Source organism: Thermobia domestica, chromosome 3, assembly GCF_964235325.1.
Source record: "Thermobia domestica chromosome 3, izTheDome1.hap1.1, whole genome shotgun sequence".
In the NCBI taxonomy this organism is placed as follows: Eukaryota; Metazoa; Arthropoda; class Insecta; order Zygentoma; family Lepismatidae; genus Thermobia; species Thermobia domestica.
The window spans coordinates 285,201,372-285,223,394 of NC_137456.1; the positions used below are offsets into that span (position 1 = coordinate 285,201,372).

A 22,023-nucleotide genomic window follows, 5' to 3' on the forward strand; every position below is an offset into this window, starting at 1 on the left:
AATAGAGTACAGTTTCATTCGTTCTAAATTCCTAACTTTCGTAATAATGCATGGAGTCCTTGGCTCGATTCCAGCTCGGGCCATGTGAACTTTGTGGTGGACAAACATCATGTGCGTGGGCTATCTCAGGGTTCTCCCGTTTCCTCCCACTTTCTTCGTTCCATTTCCTTCATTTCTCATCATCAGCATCTCCTTTAGCCTAGCCGACATAACCGTGAGACGTAAAACGTAAAGATTTCATTTCAGTTCATTTTCGTAATAATCAGAGCTTGAGAAATCCATTCGTCTGCTCGCCAGTGGTGAGTACTTTTTAACATTTGGCGACTAATGTCCGATCAATCACAAACGTGTTTTATTCCACACAACAAATAAAAAAATGTAATATTGCAATACACCACCACCACCAATAAACAAACAAAAAAAAAATGTATTGATATGTTTACTGTGTCGCAAAGTGATTTTTGTTTATTTGTATGAAAACTGAGACTGCCAAATGATCTGGCTAGTACACTGTACTTGCAAGCAAGATTTTTCAAGATCAGGTGATAATGCATTGTTGTAGTGTTTATATATTTATTTATTTTATTTATTTATTATTTTTTTTTTTTTAGATATTGTCGGATGAATCACCAGTGTATTCGCCGATAGATATAGTCATCCGAGAAAATACAGTGACTCACATTAATATTCTGACACTTGCATTTTGCTAAAAGTAGGAAGGATTATGAAATAAATGAGAGCCGTGTGAGTGAAAAAATGAGGTATTTAGATATTCATATACTTACAGAAAGAAAAGAAGTACAAATACGTTGTCTTGAACGAAAGAAGCAGAAAGAACTTACAGATACTGATGATACTGTGTATTTGCAACGTAACTTTAATATTCGGACACCTACTACATAGATGTTTTGTGTGTGTTTTTCTTGTTTACAAACGCTTCACTAGTACTTAGTGGGTAACCCACGACGTTTCATTACTTCCTGCAAACGGTTAGACATGCTTCCAACAAGTTTGTTGGTAGAATGGGGCGATATGTCATCTCATGCTGCGCGGAGAGCCCTTTTCAAATCGTCTCATGACGTTACTTGTACCCGTTTAACTTTATGCTGTAGCTCATCCCAAATATGTTCTCTAGGGTTAAGGTCGGGACTCTGCGGTGGTGTTTAAAGTACTTTCAGACAATTATACAGCAACCATTCGCGCTCCACATGCGCTTTATGCTTCGGGTCATTATCCTGGTAAAATTAAACATCCCCATAAATTCCTAATTTTTCAGCACTGGTGGAGATTTTGCCGAAGAATATTCAAATAAACCTCCTTTGTCATAATCCCTTCAACAAACACTATTTCTCACACTCCCGATGCAAAAATACACTCCCATACCATCACACTTCCTTCTCCATGCTGTACTGTAGGTTGAAGATTTGCAGGATCTAACTCTGTTTATGGCTTCTGCCACACAATTACCTTGCCATCGGACTCATGCAGATTGAATTTTGATTCGTCCGTGAATAACACGCCATTCCATCAAGTTGCGGACTTCTCAATATGAACTTTAGCGAACTTAACTCTTTTATCTTTGATAATTTTACTAATAAAAGGCTTTGTTCTAGTTATTTTCCCATTAAACCCTTCACTTCGCAACGCTCGCCGCACAGTTTCAGGATGCACCGTCTTCCCTGTGTCTTCATACAGCTCTACTGTTCATTTCAGCGCACTTATTCTGGAATTTGTCTTCACTTTCTGAAACAATTTGCTTTTCTCTCCATCATTCAGTTTCACAGGTGGACCTTTTTGAAGCACTGACTAGATTCAATCCTCTCTGTTAAATTTTTGTACAATGTCATAAGCGGTGCTTTAGCAAATATTGAGTAGTTCTGCAATTTCCCTGTACGATAGACCTATCGCATGGTGAAAAATTACTAAATGCCGTTGCTTAAACGTTGTATTTGGTCCCTGCCGCCCCATTTTCCTTTTATGCTTTCTCTCGGTCACACTAATCACTCGTAAACTAAGCAGATACACATGTCCTGTCTCGGGACAACTTAGGCTGCGTTTACTTTGGAGGTACACTTGGCCAAGTAAAATGGAAGCGCACGCTTGCTCCAATGGGGGTGTGTTTATAGTACAGACAAGCAACAGCAACTGATCGCGCTCCCATTTCATCAGTCAAGATGGAGTCATCGTATAGTGAAGACGAAATATTGCTTGAAAGTCACAGTCACTTGAAAGAGCTCAACTTTGAAAGAGCACGGTTGCCTGTAAAAACAAATTGTTTTGTTTCCCGATGGCGGCGGGACAAGCTTGTGCAAGCGCGCCCTTGCGAGTGGTGAGCCGTGTAACCGATTCCGTCAAACCACCACCTGTTTCAAACGCCCTTATAAAAATTTTGTTTGTATGGGCAAGCTTGCGCAAGCGTGCGCTTCCATTTTACTTGGCCAAGCATGCCTCTAAAGTAAACACAGCCTTAAACTGCAACTGGAACTCTTCCGCTGTCTCGCTTACTATTGATAAACAAACGTCAAAACAACTGTCCGAATATTAAAGTGGCGTCCAAAACACGGTATATTGCAATTGCGTGCTCGTAAAGTGGACTTAGTTTGCATATAGCATATTTATTCGACCAAACCATTGCCTTTTTGCTTGTTTTCCGTTGGTTTCCCATTTATTACTTTTTTCATGTACAGCAAGCAAATTATGTGTAATATCTATCGTGTCCGAATATTAATGTGAGTCACGTCGGATGAATCACCAGTGTGTTCGCCGATAGATATAGTCATCCGAGAAAATATATTAATAATTTTACAATAGGCTAGATAGTTAGCGTTGTCGCCATTTTTCGTGTAGGGAAATTTTGAAATAGATTTCGATAAATGTACCGAATTGATTGAGTTCTTCAGTTGTCTCACACTCTGGGTCAGTACTCTAAATTTTGTGTCCCTGTGTATACCATTCAGACACGAAAAACCAATCAAAATAAAATACGTTGTTAAAAAAAATATATTACCGTTGACAAGTACAAGTACTTGTGAGAGCTTCTTTTCATCTTTGCCTTACAAAGTAAATTTATGAGCTAATTTATTTAGTGCAGTTAAGATGCATCTGAGGAGGATATCTAAGTTAATATAGCAACAACGGAAGTATTATTAGCAGACTTGGAAGAGAGATAATAATTTTATCTGAAGACCAGCGCTGAATCACTGTTCCCTTTATGCATTCAGCAGCTGTTGCCTTGTTGTCTAATCTGGTGGAAGAAGTCACGGTAGGAGTTAACTCTGGGAACAACGGATTGCTTTCTCTCCTCTCCGTGTTCAAAGTAGCCCTAATTCTGATCATGTATGCTCACTGTAGCTTTCCACACTTTTGTTAACTGTGCCATGACTTTCTGCAACTTCAGCAGTTACGATTAAATTTGTTAGTACAAACATTTGTCTTATAACTTCGTAATAAATTAACTAGTGAAATAGTTTGAATTCGGAGATTTGCACTAACTTTATTGCGTGAACTTACACTGCCGTGCTTAGTGTTTTATTTACGAGAAGAAATTCAGCAACCCTATCACAATTTTCACTTACTGCGGATCCAGGATGGGGAAAGTGAAGGTCATTCGAAGAACCCCGCACCTTAGGAAAACAAGAGTTAGGTCCTTCGTGAAAAGTAAAACACTATTTCTAATTCACTTTTGGTCAGGGGGAATAGAATGAAATCTTTACATTACCGTCCCACGGTTATACACTGCAGACCAGAGTTTCTCAATCTGGGGATCGTGAAGGGAAGTGAAATATACAAATGTAATTAGGGTATAAGTTGAGTTGATTTTGAGTTTAACGTCCCTTTCAGTAGCCAGGCTATATGAGACAGGATCTACTGATTAACGTTGAATTCGAACCCCATGAGCTCCCGCCGGAAATCAAACCCGGGTCTCCCACGCCGAAGCGTGTACGTAGCCATGAAGGAGGTCTGTAATTAGATTATAGTAACGGAGGAACTATTTTTAAAATTTATTTTGATAAATATTTTAAATTCTATACCTATTGTCAATACAGCTAATTATATTGAACAGTTGAAGATTCATTTAAAGGACAATTGAAATAAAAGAGGAATGAAACTGCTGAAAACCTGCATATTGAAATACAATTCAAAATGAAGGCTAATGTGAAACCTGAGTCTAGAATGATTTTACTAAGCTTCACAATAAAAGGCATGGTGGCTCAACGGTAGAGAGCGCTTATCTCTGGTGTGTGACGTTCGTGATTCGATCTCTGGCCAAGTAAGTTTGTGGTGGACAAAACCGTGTTCGTGGGTTTTCTCCGAGTAGATATTATCATACTAAACAAAATTTTAAACTATTAACGAACTGTTTAAAAAAAACAATTGGAATAAAAAAGGGATGAAGCTGGCGGAAACTTGCATATTGAAATACAAGAAAAATACAACAAAAACTGCATATTAAAATACAATTCAAAATGAAGGCTATACACATATATAGCTGTAAACGATACACAGCAGCAATAATAATAATAATAATAATAATAATAATAATAATTATTATTATTATTATTATTATTATTAATAATAATAATAATAATAATACGGGAGTCGCTAGCGAGAGGATGTGATAAAAGGGAACAATAATGTGTAATGGGTTGAGAATGCGATATGGATTATATTTTTTGCATCTTAGAAATCAAATAACTAGCTGAACGTGCGCTCTCTACACAGCGCATCATTCGCATATGAGCATAAATCTCCTTCTCATTCCTCACAACATATGTTCATGTCCCTTTACAGACACAAGTGAAAAATGTCTTGAGATATATATATATATATATATATATATATATATATATATATATATATATATATATATAATCGGCAAGGGGTATTATAAAGGGGAGATTTTTTCAATTATTTTTTTTTCCTCAATATCTCGCACCGTTTGCAAGATTTGAGCCTAGTTCCGGTTGGAGTTTCTAATTCATGTATGACCAGTGTTTTCTTTCTTTTTGCTTGCATGCAGTATGTAATAAGCAAATACATTACATATGCAATTAATTATAATGTCAGTTATATATGGTGTTCATTGGGCATAACACTCAATAAATAAAGATTTATCTTAGACTCAAGAAATGGTTATCCTTCCTTTTTTTACTATTATTTGGCCATGAAACAAACGCCTGAGACACATACAACCCCAACATACAACATTGTGGTGTTTGAATGTATAACGCATAGGATATGATGCTTTAGTTTTTTTTTTTTAATTTCAACGCTTCCAGTATACCCTAAAAAAATGTAATAAAGAAATAATGGCCAAGTTTTTTTTAAAAAATATTCAATTAGAACTGGACAATCTACGCAAAATTTCCAATCGATCAGTGAAAACGTCATCTTTTTAGAGCCTGTAGTTTCCGAGATCTCATTGTCGAAAGGATTGACCACAGAAATATAAACATAGTTTAAAAGAACTCGGAAGATGAAAGCACAATTCACATGCATTGATTTTAGAGAAGGCTTATTAAAATACAAAGGCTGTGAACAATAAATTATATCATAAACTTTATGAAAAAGATATAGTTAAATAATTTAGACTGTTTAAAGTACAAATACTCAAAATGTTTGTCTCTGTTAAACGTAAAATCACACATAACCGTAAATGAAAGATTGAAAGCCAAAGTTATAGGTTGGAGCTATTAATTGCTATTGTAGCATTTTAATAGATAGATAGGCCCAATAATTATTACGACTTGATTTCTAAATTGCAGTTTTGAAATATATTTACGTTCTGTTACAAAATGCTATGAATGCAACTAATAAATAATCCCAGATATAGCGTTTTCTTGCATTGAGAGAAGTTCTGCGGCTCAGCAGTTAATTATGTAACCTGGAGTACTAGATTTCTGGGCTATAAGAAATATTTAAGAAATAACTATTGGTTCATCTTCATTTCATAGCATTTTGTAAGTACAACCTAAATTCAATTTTTGAGATTTTTTGTATATTATTATTATTATTATTATTATTATTATTATTATTTTACGTTCCGACAAGTCTTCGAATCGTCTGCAGATTGCCTGCACGCTAAGATTTCCTGATGTCAGGTAGGGACGGTGCAACTAGCGACATCTATTAGCCCTACTGAATCACTAGGAATTAGCGTGATTGACAGACTAAGGAGTCCTGACTTTATAATAACTATAGTGGTCACAAGAAGTCGTGAAGCTTGTCCTAGATTTACTAATTTCACCATCCAATAGAACGCGAGACTGTGTCTCAATCCTCAATCCCACTTATGATGTTTTACTAGTGTCTTCTTTCGCGTTATATGGAGAACTTCTCCTGAGAATGCCGTATTATCACATTGCCGAAAAGTTTCGTTTTGTTATTATTGTTGTTGTCGTTTTTATATTTTTGCTGTTGTTATTTTTACCGCTTAATTCGAATAATTGTTAGTGATCGTGTTATAGTTCTTTAAGTTCTGTCTCTCTCTCGTTCGCCATGTCTTCGAACTTCGGCAACGTTGTTGGTGCACTTCTGCTGTTTCACATTTTCTCTAACGTGCGTTCGGAAGGCAGCTTCACGATTCGTTCCGAATTCTTCCGATGTATCCCACGTGAGGGAAAGCGATTCTATGATTCTTGTAGAGCCCAGACTTTGAGTCATCGCGGGCACTTACAAGGATAAGGAATATTAAAGTTTCGCCTATACGTTAATACATCCCATACCTCTTATTTTAAAATAATAATAATAATTGGCGTATTAGCGTTTCTTACAGAGAGATGCTTTTGTATTATGAATAGGGTTATTATTTTAATAATACAAATAGGATTATTATTATTTTGAAGTTAAAGTTATGGGTGATAGCTTACTTTGACGGGTAATATGTATAAAACAATATTAGGATATAAAACAATTTATGGAAATCCTAATATTGTTTAGTACAATATAAAATAACATCAGCTTGACAGTTACTCTTAAATCCCTTAAGCCTAGAAGGCATGTAGTAACTTATTGCTTAGAATATTGATACTGAATTCATCTTGTATTGTTTCTTTCCAGCGAGAAACATTCCAACCAAGTAAATTCAAAAGCACTCTAGAAGTTGATGAACCAACGACTAAAATTTACAGATTTCATGGCTTCGTCGTGCATGAATCTGGCGAAAGAGTTCCTGTTGGTACTGAAAACTTACTGCTTAGGGAGTGCATGCTCAAAAATACAGACTTCGTGGAAGGCATTGTCGTTTATGCTGGTAAGTCTTTAATATATACGGTGTACAGTATGGGCCTACTTTAATTTTATGTAGTGAGTAGTAGTTCTATTCGCGCTTTGCAGCGGATTTTTGCATTCTTTATTCTACCCCAGAGGTAAGGAAAATTCCGATTAGTATATGCCAAATTTTTCCTGGAGCAGCCCTTTTACATTTTGATATTGCCTCCTTGCACAAAATTTTCTGAAAGAAAGCACACACGTTACACTTTTAAAACAGGATAATTTAATACTTCAACTTCGCCTAGAAGAGTGCATTTTGACGAGTGCAGTAATTGTGTTCCTTCCTTCAATCTACGAGCTTTCTAAGTGACAGGCAGACTTTTTTTTTTCTTTTCCATGGAAACGACTTAACGCTACGGAGCTCTCACAAGTCGGTATCAAAGAAATTTCTTCCTCATTGCAGTTGTTTGTCTAGAAGCAAGTTTTAGTCATCTCTAGTACAACCGAGAAGGAATGGTCAAAAATTCAGAAATCGTAGTTCAGTGAAACAGGTGAATAATGATTTACATGATAGGATGTGATTGTGTTCTCGTAAATGAGAGGCATTCGTTACAGAGAGTTTACGCTAATTTAGAGTATTTACAACTCGTGAGGTTAGAATATATTAGTTGTAAATGTAGACTGATATCGAAATGCTGTGCTCAGTTTTCGAATTATTGTGGGAAGAAAAAGGGGAAAATCTCAGTCTGTAAAGAAACAAAATTATCACTGCGGGATGCGTTTTTATGGGGGTTGTAGAAGGTGATGCAAGCCTCAAAAGGAAGAGCAGCGAATTTGTCAGGGTAGGGAAGAAATTCCGGATAGAAGTCGTGGCGATTTGACTGTCTCTTCACGGTTATTTTTGTTTATTGAAAGTTTTTTTTAGGATTTCCATTAGAAACAATTTATTGTAAACAGAGAAAAGAGGACGCTCATAGCCATCATTCTTCGTAGGAAGGCCAATTGGATTGGGCACATCTTGTGAAGAAATTGTCTTCATCGTACCACTGTAGAAGGAAAGATGGAAGGAAAGCAAGGAGTAGGAAGAACACAACTGAACTGATCGATGACTTGAAAAATAGAATAAAATGTTGGGAGTTAAAAGATGAAGCTGAAGATCGAGAAACGTGGAAGAAATATTTCTAGGCCGAAACCTAAAATTTAAAATAAAAGCGCTCATTAGTCTTGCCAGAACCTGCCAAAAGGCACACTTAATAATAGAGAAAAGAAGGATTTAAAGTCAGCTATTGTTCTTTGTGATGGTTTACTAGGTCGTTGACTGACCAAGACATTTTTGGACTACTGTACTGTATCACAGATTTTTTTCAAATTACAGAAAGTATTTTCTGTGATAAACACGTATAAATTCAAACTTATTTTTTGTGCATTATAAGATTACTGAAACGTTGAGAAGAAAAGGCTGGCTGTCTCCATATTTGAGAGTGTCCGTAAAAGGGAGCATTTTGTCCCGTGATAATACATATTTGCCGGAATAAATAAACTGTCTGTATTATAGAGAGTTAAACTATCTGTATTATAGAGATGTCCGTTAAGGGAGATTGCATTGTACTCTCTATTTACACTAGAGTCCCGTTCAACAAAATTTAATGGAACTTATGGTGCTTCGGTTGAACGAAAGTTCATACAAATCTCAACCGGCAGGTGTCTCTTGACCTTTACAGTATATGTCTAATAATAGACGGGGATGAACTAGTGGATGAATACAGCCAATGCATCGTAACAATGAATTTACTGTTTGATATATAACCAAATTACTCATTGCTTGTGTTTTTAAATAAAAGTCGCGCACGAGTTACATACGAGGTGCGTTCAAGTTATAACATCTCCATTTTTTTCTCAGGACTGGTAACAGATAGAAACGTGCTGTTTGTTTTAGAATATGCGAGCGCTCGTTGTCAATGCGTGACAGAAATGGCCACTGTACGCCATACATAACTCTTAACGGCAGAAGTGAAAATGATGACTGTTTTTGATACATACGATACTCGTAAAATGGCGACGTGTTTATTACAAGAACAGCGTGTAATCATTCTTGTTCTCAATTTGCATGGTGTAACACCGCTTAAAATCATCGCCAGTTGAGACATGTGATGATGGTATAATGTGCGTTCGTAGGTACGGCAGAACGTCATGTAACAACAAAGCAAGATAATCTCGACCTCACATAAGCCGGTCTGACGACAGTGTGCACAAACCCCATCGGAAATGGCAACTTTGGAGACGATGTGTTCCACATTCACTCAGCGATCCTCCAAAACAGTTTTCTCCACTCGTTCGATCATGTCGTCAGACCAGCTTGTGCAAGACCAAGATTGTCTTGGTTTGTTATCACACGACGTTCTGCTTTCTAAGAACTGTCACACCCACGAACGCACATTAGATACATCCATGACACCATATCATACTCAACTGGCGATGAATTTCAAGCGGTGTCGCTCCCCGCAAATAGAGAAAACGATGAGTATCGTAAGTTTAAAAAGTTGTGCCTTACAGTGTTGCTGTCTGTGTCACGCGTTGACAACGGGTGCTTGCGTATTTTAAAATAAGCAGCACGTTTCTGTTACCAGTCCTGAGAAAGAAATGGAGGTGTTATAACTTGAATGTACCTTGTACAATCGTAGATTCGGTTAACCCGGAAATGGAATTGAACGGGATTAGTGTAATAATAATAATAATAATAATAATAATAATAATAATAATAATAATAATAAGCTATTAAATTGAATTAAAATAGTGCGTTTGTATGATTTGCGTAATGTTGATCACTGCTCTTCTATCTGTAGGTCATGAAACGAAGGCAATGCTGAATAATGGTGGCCCTCGTTACAAAAGGTCTACCCTTGAACGCCATATGAACTTCGACATCTTTTGGTGTGTTTTGATCCTTGTGGTGCTCTGTGTTCTTGGTGCTGTTGGATGCAAGATTTGGTTGTCTTCCTTCAATAAGAATGTGCCTTTTATCCCCGAATTTAGCGAGCCTTCAAAGGAAGGATTTCTAGCGTTCTGGACTTTTATAATTATTCTTCAGGTAAGACTTGCTTCTGAAAAAACTTATACATTAGAAACTGAGTTATGACGTTTACTTTTACCATAGTACAAGAAGATTCTGCGAGTTTACTTTTCTTAGGGAATCGCGTAAAATATAGAAATGGTAAGTAATCTCTATTACACATTTCTAGAGCATCTAGAAAATAATGTTGAAAATTTTAAAATGACACTTGGGTTCACTCGAGCAGAGGTTTTACCAAATAGAAAATTTATAGCTAAAATACGATGTAAAACATTTCTCGTGACTGAATAAGAGTGTGAATATAAGTAATTACTGTCAGTGCACTGCATTGAAATTAATTTTTAGTGATAGTGAAAGTATTGTATGTGTAAGTATGCTCTAACAGTATCCTAGTTTATTTGTACACCCTACGTCGGTGACGCATCTCCTCCCTATGAAGCCGAGCCTCCCCTCACTACCGCTCGCCCCCTGCTACGCTCCTGCACTGACTCGGTTAGATAGCATTCGTGCTTTTTAGTGGCCACGTAGCACAAGTTGATTCGTGTTTTATGGACTGTAGTTTTTGTGCTATACGTCCACATTGTATTTATAAAGGGTGTTTTTTAGAGACGCGGCACTGGTCCTAAACGGCACAAGACCTAAAAATCGTTTCGCCGCAGAAGTCCTAAACGGCACAAAACCTAAAAATTCCTTGTGGCGCTACCATCGCGTCCGTGCCAAGAATACTGTCAATCTGTTAGTCAAAGTTTTAGATACATTGTTTCATATTACAGAACCAGATTCTAGCTTAGTTCTTACAAGTAATTTGTATAAATACATATTCTATCGTTCTGAAATAAAAAATAAAGAATAAATAAATAAAGCCTATTGTTCTTTCTTGCTGTTTGCATAATAGCATTTGTGTGGTGACAAAATATTAACTACTTATCAAATGTGATTTCCAGATCTTTCATAATGTCTGTTTTTTTTCCTATTCCCACGCCATTGACCTCGTATTAGTAACATAATGTTGTGTTTTAGTTATGTACGTCATAAATTTGATTTCTTTGTGCTGATTTGAAGTAAATTATTTTTATACATATATTTATCATATTCAACTCTTTCCGTAGCAAATAGTTGTCACACTCGTAATTAACTACTCTTTACTCGTTACCATTATTAATAGTAGTTTTAGTATTACTAACATAGCTGTTACCGTTGGAATCAACTATTATTATTATTAGTATAATAATAATAATAATATTTCAGGTATGCTACATTTTTGAGACCTGAGCCTTGATTGTACAGTCCGCAGCAAAAAACCTGCAACATGAGCATGTAACTTTATTATGAAATTACGCCTAACAGCCCAGGAAATCAACATAATGTCTAAATGGCACGAAGCATGTCAGGAGAAATCTTGGCGTCCTCACCTGCACACTTCTTTTGGAGCAAAAGACGTCGACGTTTCACAATTAATTTTTGCAGGATTTTTGCTGCGAACTGTACGTGAAGATAAAATCAAAGGTTATGCCACGGACGGTTTTCCTTTTCGGAATATGATTGGAAATTTATTATACAATAGTAATATCGGTGAATATTTAAAAATACATGGATTCTGAAGACGTGTCGCTATGAAGTTTTGACAGTGGAATAAAAAGTGAATATGAACATTTTGAAGAAAAACAAAAATATTGCAGCAAAAGGGGCCGCGGTGGCTCAATAGTAGAACGCTGACCTCTGGTGCTTGGTGTCCATGGTTCGATCTCATCTCGCCCCAAATGAACTTTGTGGTGGACAGACACCGTATGGGTGGGTTCTCAGGATTACCCTATTTCATCCTGTTTTCTTTATTCCGATATCATCCATCATCTTCCTTGCCTCGGGCTATATTTGTGTGACGTTAAACTAGCAGAAATGAAGAAGTTTACGAAGTATGTCTGTGAGCGTCAATGTGTATGAAAACAATGGATCAAATATTATATGAAATCGTTCATAGATACGTGAAATAATAATACTATATTTTTAATGATTTGTGCATTACGCCGTAAGAAACACATAATTCAATATTTAAACATCAGGATATATTTTAATAATCTGAATTTAATTTCAAAACGTGATTTTAATATTCTTTTTCTTTCTTTCTTTCTTCTTTCTTTCTTTCTTTCTTTCTTTCTTTCTTTCTTTCTTTCTTTCTTTCTTTGTTTTTTCTTTTTTTTTCTCTTTTTTTTTTTTTGGTAAAAAGTAAGTGTTGTTTTGTAAAGTAATACGTTTTCTTATCATAGATCTCAGTTTTTCTTATATATATACACCTTTTCTCTTTTGAAATTCGGAGAATCCATTCGTTCTATTTAAGTATCCACTTTTGGAAAATTCATAGTACGGAAATATTTCATATTCTGTGAGAATGTTTGTTTCTACGCGTACATACACAAAAATACTACCAATAAATTCTTGTGGTGTGTTTCACCAACTTCATTTATACAATAGCAAAAATCTAAAGAGATACTTTCTGCACAGCTTTATGCTTAATAAAACCACCATTTAGTACGTGCTTCGAACAAACTTCATTTCATTTACCTTGAAACGTACTTTTCAGAGAACAGTGAATCACACTAAGTGACAAGCAATCGTGCGTGAGGCTGCGAACAATGCACTTCTGGTTGTAGTGAAATTGAGCAAAACTGGAAATGATGAAACGCAAGATACAGACCACAATTGCACCTGTAATTTCCTTCTATGCTAAGCCTTACCTTAAAAACGCATGAAGTAATTTCAATGTGCGTCATGTGCCGTACAATAAATATGTAGGCTTTAGGTTGAATATCCCATTTCTGCTCTTCGAAAAACGAAAGTTTTTAGCTTCACCTACAAAAAATAAGCTTTTCATATTTTATATAATCAGTAAACAAGCACATGTAATTAAATATTAAAAAAGTACGGATTGGAAGAATCATTATGTTCATTGTAGTGGGGACTCTTGGGGAAGTCATATCGGTAAAAATTAACCTTTATCGCTTCAGAGTAATGGAAAGAAAATCACACACCTATTAGGTTGGTGCGAGTGAAATATCTTTTCCAAGGGCATAATTTCTAAAGGTCAAAAGAATAGAAACTATAGTATCTGGTTAATCAAAATAGGCGACCTGGAGTCTGTGAGGCAAAGTCCTCAACAGATCATCAGAGGCGCGGGACAGGACGTTTGGGCGCGGACGTTTGGGCGCGAGATACATAGTAAAAATCACCATTTACGACATATAAAGTAAGCTAGGCACTGAAAACTAAGGGCGAATCAAGATATATACATTTCCTACACTTCTATCTTTATCTCACCTTATTTATCTGTATATTTTCTATCTCTATCTTATTTATTCATCTAAATTAAACAGTTTAATGCGTTTGTGGCATTTGATGCCTAACCTTCTCATGGATTGATTTTTCGCTTGTTCACGATTCTTGTACTTCTGATCTAATGTTGATTTAATTTAAGAAAGCTAGGAAATGAAGGAATTAGACGAACTGTTAATAATTTTCTTAATGTTAATTAAAACATATTGATTTAATTTTTGTATGTTTTAAAAAAAAAGTTAATAATTACATATTTATGAACATTAAACTTGTTTTCTTTCGTATTACGTTTGCCAAACTCTTCTCTTCCTTAAATCTAATAAAGAACTACCATTAAAATATTTCCGCGCACTTGAGTTGAGGGAAGAGGCCTCGCGTAGCGTAGTAGTCGCTAACACTCTCGCCTTCGGTGCGAGCGAATCCCGGGTTCGATTCCTGGTGGGGGCACTCGGTCGAAAAAGTGTAACGTGCTCTTTCAGGCCAGCCACCCTGAATGAGGTTTTCCTGGGTTTTCCTCATTTACACCAGGCAAATGTCGGGGTGGTACCTAACATATAAGTCCCAGGCCGCTTCCTTCCTTCCTTCCCTTTCCCCGGATAGTGTGCTCCCTCAAACGAGACGGGCTAAATGGCCTTAGATGCCGAGAGCCCAGAAATCTAAAAATCCTAAATCCTAATCGAGTTGAGGGAAAGATATTTCGCATGCAGGGTGTCTAAGACATTGAGTTTAGGAACTACAGTATGCCGTATTTCTGGTATCACTTTTTTAAAAATTAACATACCAATATAAAAATCAAAACTTAACACACATATTTTTCGTCCCATTGTAAGCACTGAATCTGAAAGAAAGTGGCGAAAGGAAAAAAAAAAAAAGAACGATTTCAAAGTGAAAAATAATAATTAAGTGTACATATATTGATCATTTAGCCACTAGAAATGTGTTTGACATTCACACTTATTGCATAATTACAGTAGAAGACCTGCATTAAGTTTTTTTTTTTAATGGAATAGGCTCACTATGTATGTAATGCAGTCAATCATATCTAGTCTGGTCTACTTATCTTTGGCTTGAAAAGTTATCAAATAAAAAGCACACTTAACTTTGGTTGAAACTTAAATTTGCAAATTTAATTGTTAATTCAGTTTTTAGAATTTTGAAATTCCAGTATTTCTAGTATGCAAAACAAAATCCAATATAATTAAAGGACTTCCACTACAGTAGACACCTTGTGATATCTTGATTCGAACTTAGTACTCAGCGCCTAACATAATGACTTTTTAATTTAACTCGCGCCCAAACGTCACGTACCGTCAGAGGCGTTCCCTCCCAAGAAATGCTCCTGATTCCGGAAGAGGTGGTAGACAGTGAGCGAGATATCGGGAGATTACTATAAATGAGAAGGGGTTTCATTGTGCGTGCGCTGTCCTTTGCGCGACATGTGAGTAAGCCTAATCATGCACTATGAGGACACCATGTCTCTTGATCATTGCTACATGCCTACGGACAAGTCTGCGGTGCGTTTCATGGAGTTCAGCACTGTAAAGATTTGCATTGATGGATTGACATCTGAGAAAAGTATGATGAATCGCTCCCACCACAGACTACCATGCCAGCAACATCTGTTGGTGGAGAGGTGGTTTAGGAAACCGCCCTGGCCATTGATCACGACCCAGTCATTGCCTTAGCCGTTTACTATTCAATGCAGATCCATTTTTAATCTGAAGTGACCGTCCGATACAGGAAACTTTCCCGGTTAAACCTTATATTCGATGGACTGCACGCTTCCAGTCCGCAATTCTACTTGGCCGGTGTCAGTTCATATGACACTCATGAGTCCAACATTTTCATCTTAACCGATTGCACAAAGCTGCCAACAACAGTGATATAGTGTGTGCCTAACTGGTCTATAATGGCACGAACACTTCCGAGGGCTCACATTCACAGTGCTCTTGAGTTGATCGGTGTTTTTGCAATGTTTCATTGTTAGGATATGAAGTTTCTGAATGATGTGTTCTGAAATTCCTATATTGTAAAGTGCATGAAAAATTTTTTCTTGCTTTTTCCCTTTATAATAATTGGATGTGAGCGTCGCAAACAAACAATTATTAGAAATTCGAATGTCGATTCGTTTTATCGGATACATGTAGGAAAATCGGAACAAATCCATCCCACCTAGCTTGGGCCGAGTGCGTCAGCACAGCCACATAGCTTAGGCTCCGCCCTATTTCCTCTTCTTTCATCATTCTGTCTGCCGACGGATATTTTTTTTTCGTCATGGAAAATATGTGATTACATTGTACGTAAGGCAATCGTTTAAGGGCTACTGCGAGGCAGATGATCGCTAAAAAGAGCCAAGCTAGAATACGTGAACAGTGAATAGCATAAAGCATCGTGAGTTAACACTGTTACTAAACCTCTCAGACATTTTTCAGGGTAGCGAAGTCCATATTAAAATAACTTTGTTCCTCCTTCATATTCAGAAATGAATGTCCATGTTTTTTCTTAATTATTTTTGTTCGTTCTCATTGGGAAGGTACACTATTTTGCGACTACAATGCTTTAATTTGAGAGAATTATATATATATATATATATATATATATATATATATATATATATATATATATATATATAATATAAAATCAGGAAATAATTAGGCTGCAATATTTTCTATGAAAGACGATTCAAATTAAGGTGGTAGATACATTATGACGCTTGTCATGCCTTTTTGAATGCGAAATTAAACTATTATAAATATTGATAACTTATTCTGTCGTTTATTAATAGTCGTTGACGTCAATTGAAACCGCCAATTCTTAGTAAAATGTGTTTATATTAAATACGTGATGGATTACAATAGCTTATCTGTGGCACTTTGACATAAGATTATCCAGTATTTATTGGGTATGGTAAGTCGTGATAAAAGTGCCAAAGCAAAAGTGATTTGCAAGATTATCTTGATCAAGGTATGCTAGAAGCAGTGAAAGCTATTAAATTTCTGAATAGCATCCATTTACCATACGGAAGACGATGGAACAGCTATTAATGTCACTTCAGATGCACTAATTCCAAAGTCTGATAAGACATATTTATTCTGCGAATTAATGATTATCACATGTACGAAATATGTGAATATTGTGAAATGAAGTCCTTGATCTGTAGTATGTAAATTATTATTATCGTGAAGTAATTCTTATTACTGCAAGTGTAGGTTCAGTTGTTCAACATAACACAAGTTTTGATTGTATTTGACACATTTAAGGTCACAAATACCGTATTTGTTAGCATATATTACACACCTCTATGATTGGGATGTAATTGAGATTAACTTTTTTTCTTTTATGTTGCACACGTGACTTTTAAAAGAATTTGAGACAATTATGTATCGATTTTCTAACCATATGCAGAACCTAAATAATAAATAAATAATAGTTTTTTATTTAAATATGTTATCTTAATAAAGTAGATATTATGCAGCTACCAAGTTTGTACTGAAATCTAATATCTATCTCATATAATCTAATATTGATTAAACTAAGGTAGAAATATAGAAATCTAAAAGTGAATTTTCTTTTTTTACATTGAATTTAGAAAACAAACGTTGGCAAGTGGCAAGAATACATAAGTTTCATGTTTTAAAAAGAAAAATAAGTTCCAGTAATTACATTGTACCGTACATTGCATCTTGTTTTTTATACTTGAAAACTTTGCCACATAAATTACAAACATGCTCATATTTCGAACACATCGTTCACACATAATGCACTGTATCCAGTCGTCTTCTCTCCTTGTTTCATTAGTTTTCACCGCATCCAGCACACTCGTTTTCATCATACTCCTCCATATCATCACTGTCAGCATATACTGTCGATTGATTATGATCGTTGGATGAAGATACGGTCAGAATTCTCTTCTTGTTTCTTGTTGTCAATTTGGTGCACTCAACGTTCCTCTTTTTGTTTTTATGTAAGCAGATGTGGTCAGTCTCTCCCACAATGGTAGTGGTTCATCTATTCCAACAAGGAAAGGTAAAAAGGATAGTCTACTTGTTGTAGTTTTCCAACGCGGGTAACTGTTGTTTTTATTAACACATTCTTTTATGATGAAATGCACTGTTAAAAAACAACACCGAAAAAATCTGCACCAAGAACGTTATGTATTGCTTTCAATGAAATGTGAAGAAGTTTTTACCTACCTGAAATAAAAAAAAAAAAAAATCGTCTGCTAAAGAAATGTGTAAACTATTGGGTGCTTCAAAAAAAAAAAAAAAAAAAAAAAATATCTAGCACACACTTGCCATGACACTACACTAATATTCACGGTGCACTGTGCTGAATAGTACACGAATTATCGTCCTGGTTCGTCTCCCATCTCTATCGGACTTAACCTTATACATATATGAGAAGTGGCTTGACCAATTTGGACCAAAGTTAGAATAGAAGTAATTGAGAACATAGTTATGGTATTTTCTGAATTTAATTTAGGTCAGTTAAGACCAACAACCGTAGCATATTATCTCCTCATAATTCCAGCAGAAGCAGAGCATTATCTGGTTTTCGTTAGCCCATGTTTAGCTACAGGTTCCGACACATGGCCTTTGTTTAACCACTGCTTATGAACGTATTTCGGAACATTATCTACTTTTCGTTGCACGTTATTATCATTTTCGCGAAACTCATGTCAGGGGTTTTCTAGATGTTACATGCAAACTGCGCTTGAGTTGCGGCCACTTCATGAACTACAATTCGGGAGCTTCGGATGGATAGTTTGGCAGTATCATAAAAATGGCAAACTTACTGGACTGTGAGATACCGAGTTCACCTGATAACTTCTGAGTGCTAGCCGACGGATCTACGTCTACGACGTAGCTCAAGATTTCAGAATCCACGGCTTGCGCTTCTGATATTGGCTTATCAGCGAAATTCTTTTAAAGCGAGAGAAACTTCTGATTGCTGTTCGGTATCAATTGCTCCCTCACCTTTCGCACAACAAATATTTCGGATTGTTTCAGTGGCGCTGTGATCAAGTTCGAACGCGAAAGACAAAAGTTTCTCAATTAGACGTTGTTGCACCTTCATTTGTGCGGCTCCCAAATTATACACGGAACGCAACATTACACAATATTTTACAGTACAAACTACAATTGTTTATACCCGTGCAAGCGAACACCTCTGATGGCTTGAGCTGCTAAACGATGGTCGAATACCAGTATTACAAAACTTGTGGCTCGCCTTTGTACTTACTAATATAATAGATAATGCAAATACTTCTTATTAATGTAATAGATACTTTACTAATATATTGAGTCGATGCATAAGTTCGTGCGGTTCTTATATTTTATTTTTATTCTGCTGTTCTGTTAATTCAAATATAAATACAACAGTAGAGTAGTGGCATTTGGTGACGTTTTTGTAAACAGATACCCGATTTTTTTGGTAACAAGATTTAGTAACTTTTTGTAGTCTTTTATGACCCTTTTTTCAATGCCAAAAACAGAGTATCAGGGTATATTCGTTCCTTTTATGACCACTTTTTTCAACCCCTATTCTAACATAGCAGAAATTACTTAAGACTGCAAACATAAAAAGACTATGAACACATCTTCCAACCCCTATGTAACATAAGACTACGAACACGTAGCACAGCTAAGAAAAGAGTTTGGCTTATTTTTCCACCCCCATTTTAAAATACCAGAAATTACATAAGGCTACGAACACGTTTTCTAACCCCTATTTTAACATAGCAGAAATTACTTAATACAATGAACATAGCAGAGCTAATAAAAGACTATCAACACATTTTCCAACGCCTGTGTAACATAGCAGAAATTACATAAGACTACGAACACATTTCGCAACCCCTAAATAAGAAAGGCTACGACCAAGTTTTTAACAATTCTTTAATATAGCCTAGGGGTGTACTCGTTCCCTTTAATGATCACTTTTTTCAACCCCTATTTTAACATAGAACAACCCCTATGTAACACAACAGAGATTACACAAGAAACGCCACAAACATTTTTAACATAGCAGAACTGATAAAAGAGTATGGACTATTTTTCACCATCATTTAACATCGCACAGTTCATGCTGGGATTTATACTACCATTTTATTTAGCAGTGTCCATGTGACCGTAAACTAATGCGACCTAAACATGATTTATGAGTGTAGTATTCAAATAAATGGTCAGCTTAGTAAATATAACTACCATCATCATGAAATCTGTTTCCAAGAGGAAATAGGGTGAGTTCGCCAATAGTCGACCGCTGAAAAAAAAAATCTTCTAAACATTTATAAAACATGATGATTTCATAATATTTGACAAAATTGAATTGTTTGCTTTCTTTGGGTTCTTTTGTACCAGAAGTTGTGTTAACTACTGACTTTTAAAATTTTGCAGTGATATGAAATTACGATCTACGATAACTCATCAAAATTTCCACTTGTCGACCATCGTCGCTCAGTAGTCGACCGACTTCATGCTATTAGTCGACCGCGCGCAATTTCTATTGTTTCTATTGCGTAGAAGTAATTGATTGCCTTAGATGGTGTTTGGAAATTATAATTTTCGTGAGATTTGAACTTGACAAAACGATGATATAGATTTTATTTAATTTTCTTTAAGGTTTTCTGCTTAGTGATTATAAATGAAAGAATCAGGCTCTTAGGGTTTGATATAGAGCTACTTTATTTGGAATAATGTATCTTCTCATATATGATAAGGTTTCTCTCCCGTGTTAACGTTCTCTTCTGAGTTACTTGAGCACATTGAATTAACTTTTCATGTAATAACAGTTAAGTTCCTGATTGTTTGTTCAAATAATTTATGTGGTACAATCAGCTGTTCATGCAGGAACAGCTTATTTCCATGAACTTCCCATGCATAACCAAATAAATCGGTACATCGGAGATGGAACCATTTATCACACTGATCAAAACCCACTGGTTTATTCGCACTTTCCAAAGCAAAATCGTTAGTTACCACTCTACATCCTGCGCATACGGCTCCGTCGCCGTAGTCAATTACACCATCTTCATTGTGATGTTCTTCAACAACAGCAGCGGTCGTCGTCTTCGATCTTCAGATTTTCCAGCTTGTTGCTCTTTTTTGCTGTTCTTTCATCTCTTTTGAGTTTCTTTTCCTCCTCTAGTTTCTTCTGTTCTTGTTTAGCAGTTGGCACTATGCGATATTCCTCTGAGCTAATTGCAAATGGTATCTTCTCTACTTTCCTCTTAGGCTTTTTGACTGAACTCTTCCATAAGAACAGATGCTTTTTTAAAAGTTGTCCTTATATATATATATATATATATATATATATATATATATATATATATATATATATATGTATGTCTGATAATTTTAGGTGTTGTTGCGATATTCTTCTGACTTGATTCACCTGGTCCAGCAACAGCATCACTTTCAACGTCCTTTGTTTCTTGCTGTGCTTCTGGAATAGAAACCAGAACTTCAGTAGGAGGTTCTTTGGAATAATGAGTATCCTTTATAGGTTCAGTTTCATCCAGTGGAGTTGATATGTTACATTTCTTTTCATTTTATGGCACAAATTCTGGAATAGAAGCTTCCTTTCTCAGAATAATTAAAGGCCTATCTAATTCTGTTGTTGGAGCAGACATAACTAATTCTTGGTTTCGCATAATATTGATTTCCTCTTTCTCCTGTGCTGCAATGGCGTCGGATTCTTCAGCTTCGTTGATAGAATAGGTGCTATATCCACTCTGTTTTCATTTGTTACATTTGGATTGGCTTCAGCAGCCAATGACTAAAGATCATCATTTAGTAAATCCTGACTAACTGTAAGAGTAGCTTGAGACTAGTATTAATTGTTATAATCAACAACACGGATTTCACCAACTACAACTTGTCATCTACTGGTTAACAGGCACTTTTATAATATTTTTCTTAGTGCTTTGTCCATCGGCTCTTCCGCTGGAAGTTTCAAAACTTCAAGGAGTGTTGAAATCAATCGCAGCATTTTGAAGTTCATCCTTGTACACAGTAATAACTTTTCTTGCAGTAAGATCTTCTTTACTAACGTTTAGCTGAGTGGAAGTACTCTCTGTTTTTGCATACACCCTTGATGCATTTTGTGTAGTCAACGGATTCTGGATTGAAAGGATACAGTCCACAATTGCAAAATCCATTCTTTATTGTGTACGGTGTAGCTTCTGTTTCTAGCACCTTTGCAATAAGTGGTGCAAACTGAACTCTTGTCATGGAAGATAAATTATGTTCCGTTAGATAGCTGCGGACAACGAATTTCCCATTTGTTTTTAACGCCCTAAAGACGGATACATCGCATGGTTGCAAAATATGCGTTGCATGAGGATACAGGACATACAATATGATCTCGTTGTTGTCACAAAATTTGCTCACTTCATAAGTTAAGTGAGTTTT

At 36.0% G+C, this 22,023-nt stretch overlaps 1 protein-coding gene across 6 annotated transcripts in view; it reads left to right on the forward strand.

Annotated features, from left to right (window-relative positions):
- LOC145681107 (phospholipid-transporting ATPase VD) overlaps nt 1–22,023 on the forward strand; it is a 325,531-nt gene that overhangs the window by 216,724 nt on the left and 86,784 nt on the right. For all 6 annotated transcript variants that reach the window (XR_014130730.1, XR_014130731.1, XM_081752516.1 and 3 more), the window contains exons 4-5: nt 7,060–7,252; nt 10,056–10,300. Coding sequence is in view for 4 of the 6 variants with exons in the window: in XM_081752516.1 (XP_081608642.1) it covers nt 7,060–7,252; nt 10,056–10,300 (438 nt within the window). In the remaining 2 variants the exon portion in view is untranslated. The remainder of the gene's footprint in view (nt 1–7,059; nt 7,253–10,055; nt 10,301–22,023) is intronic.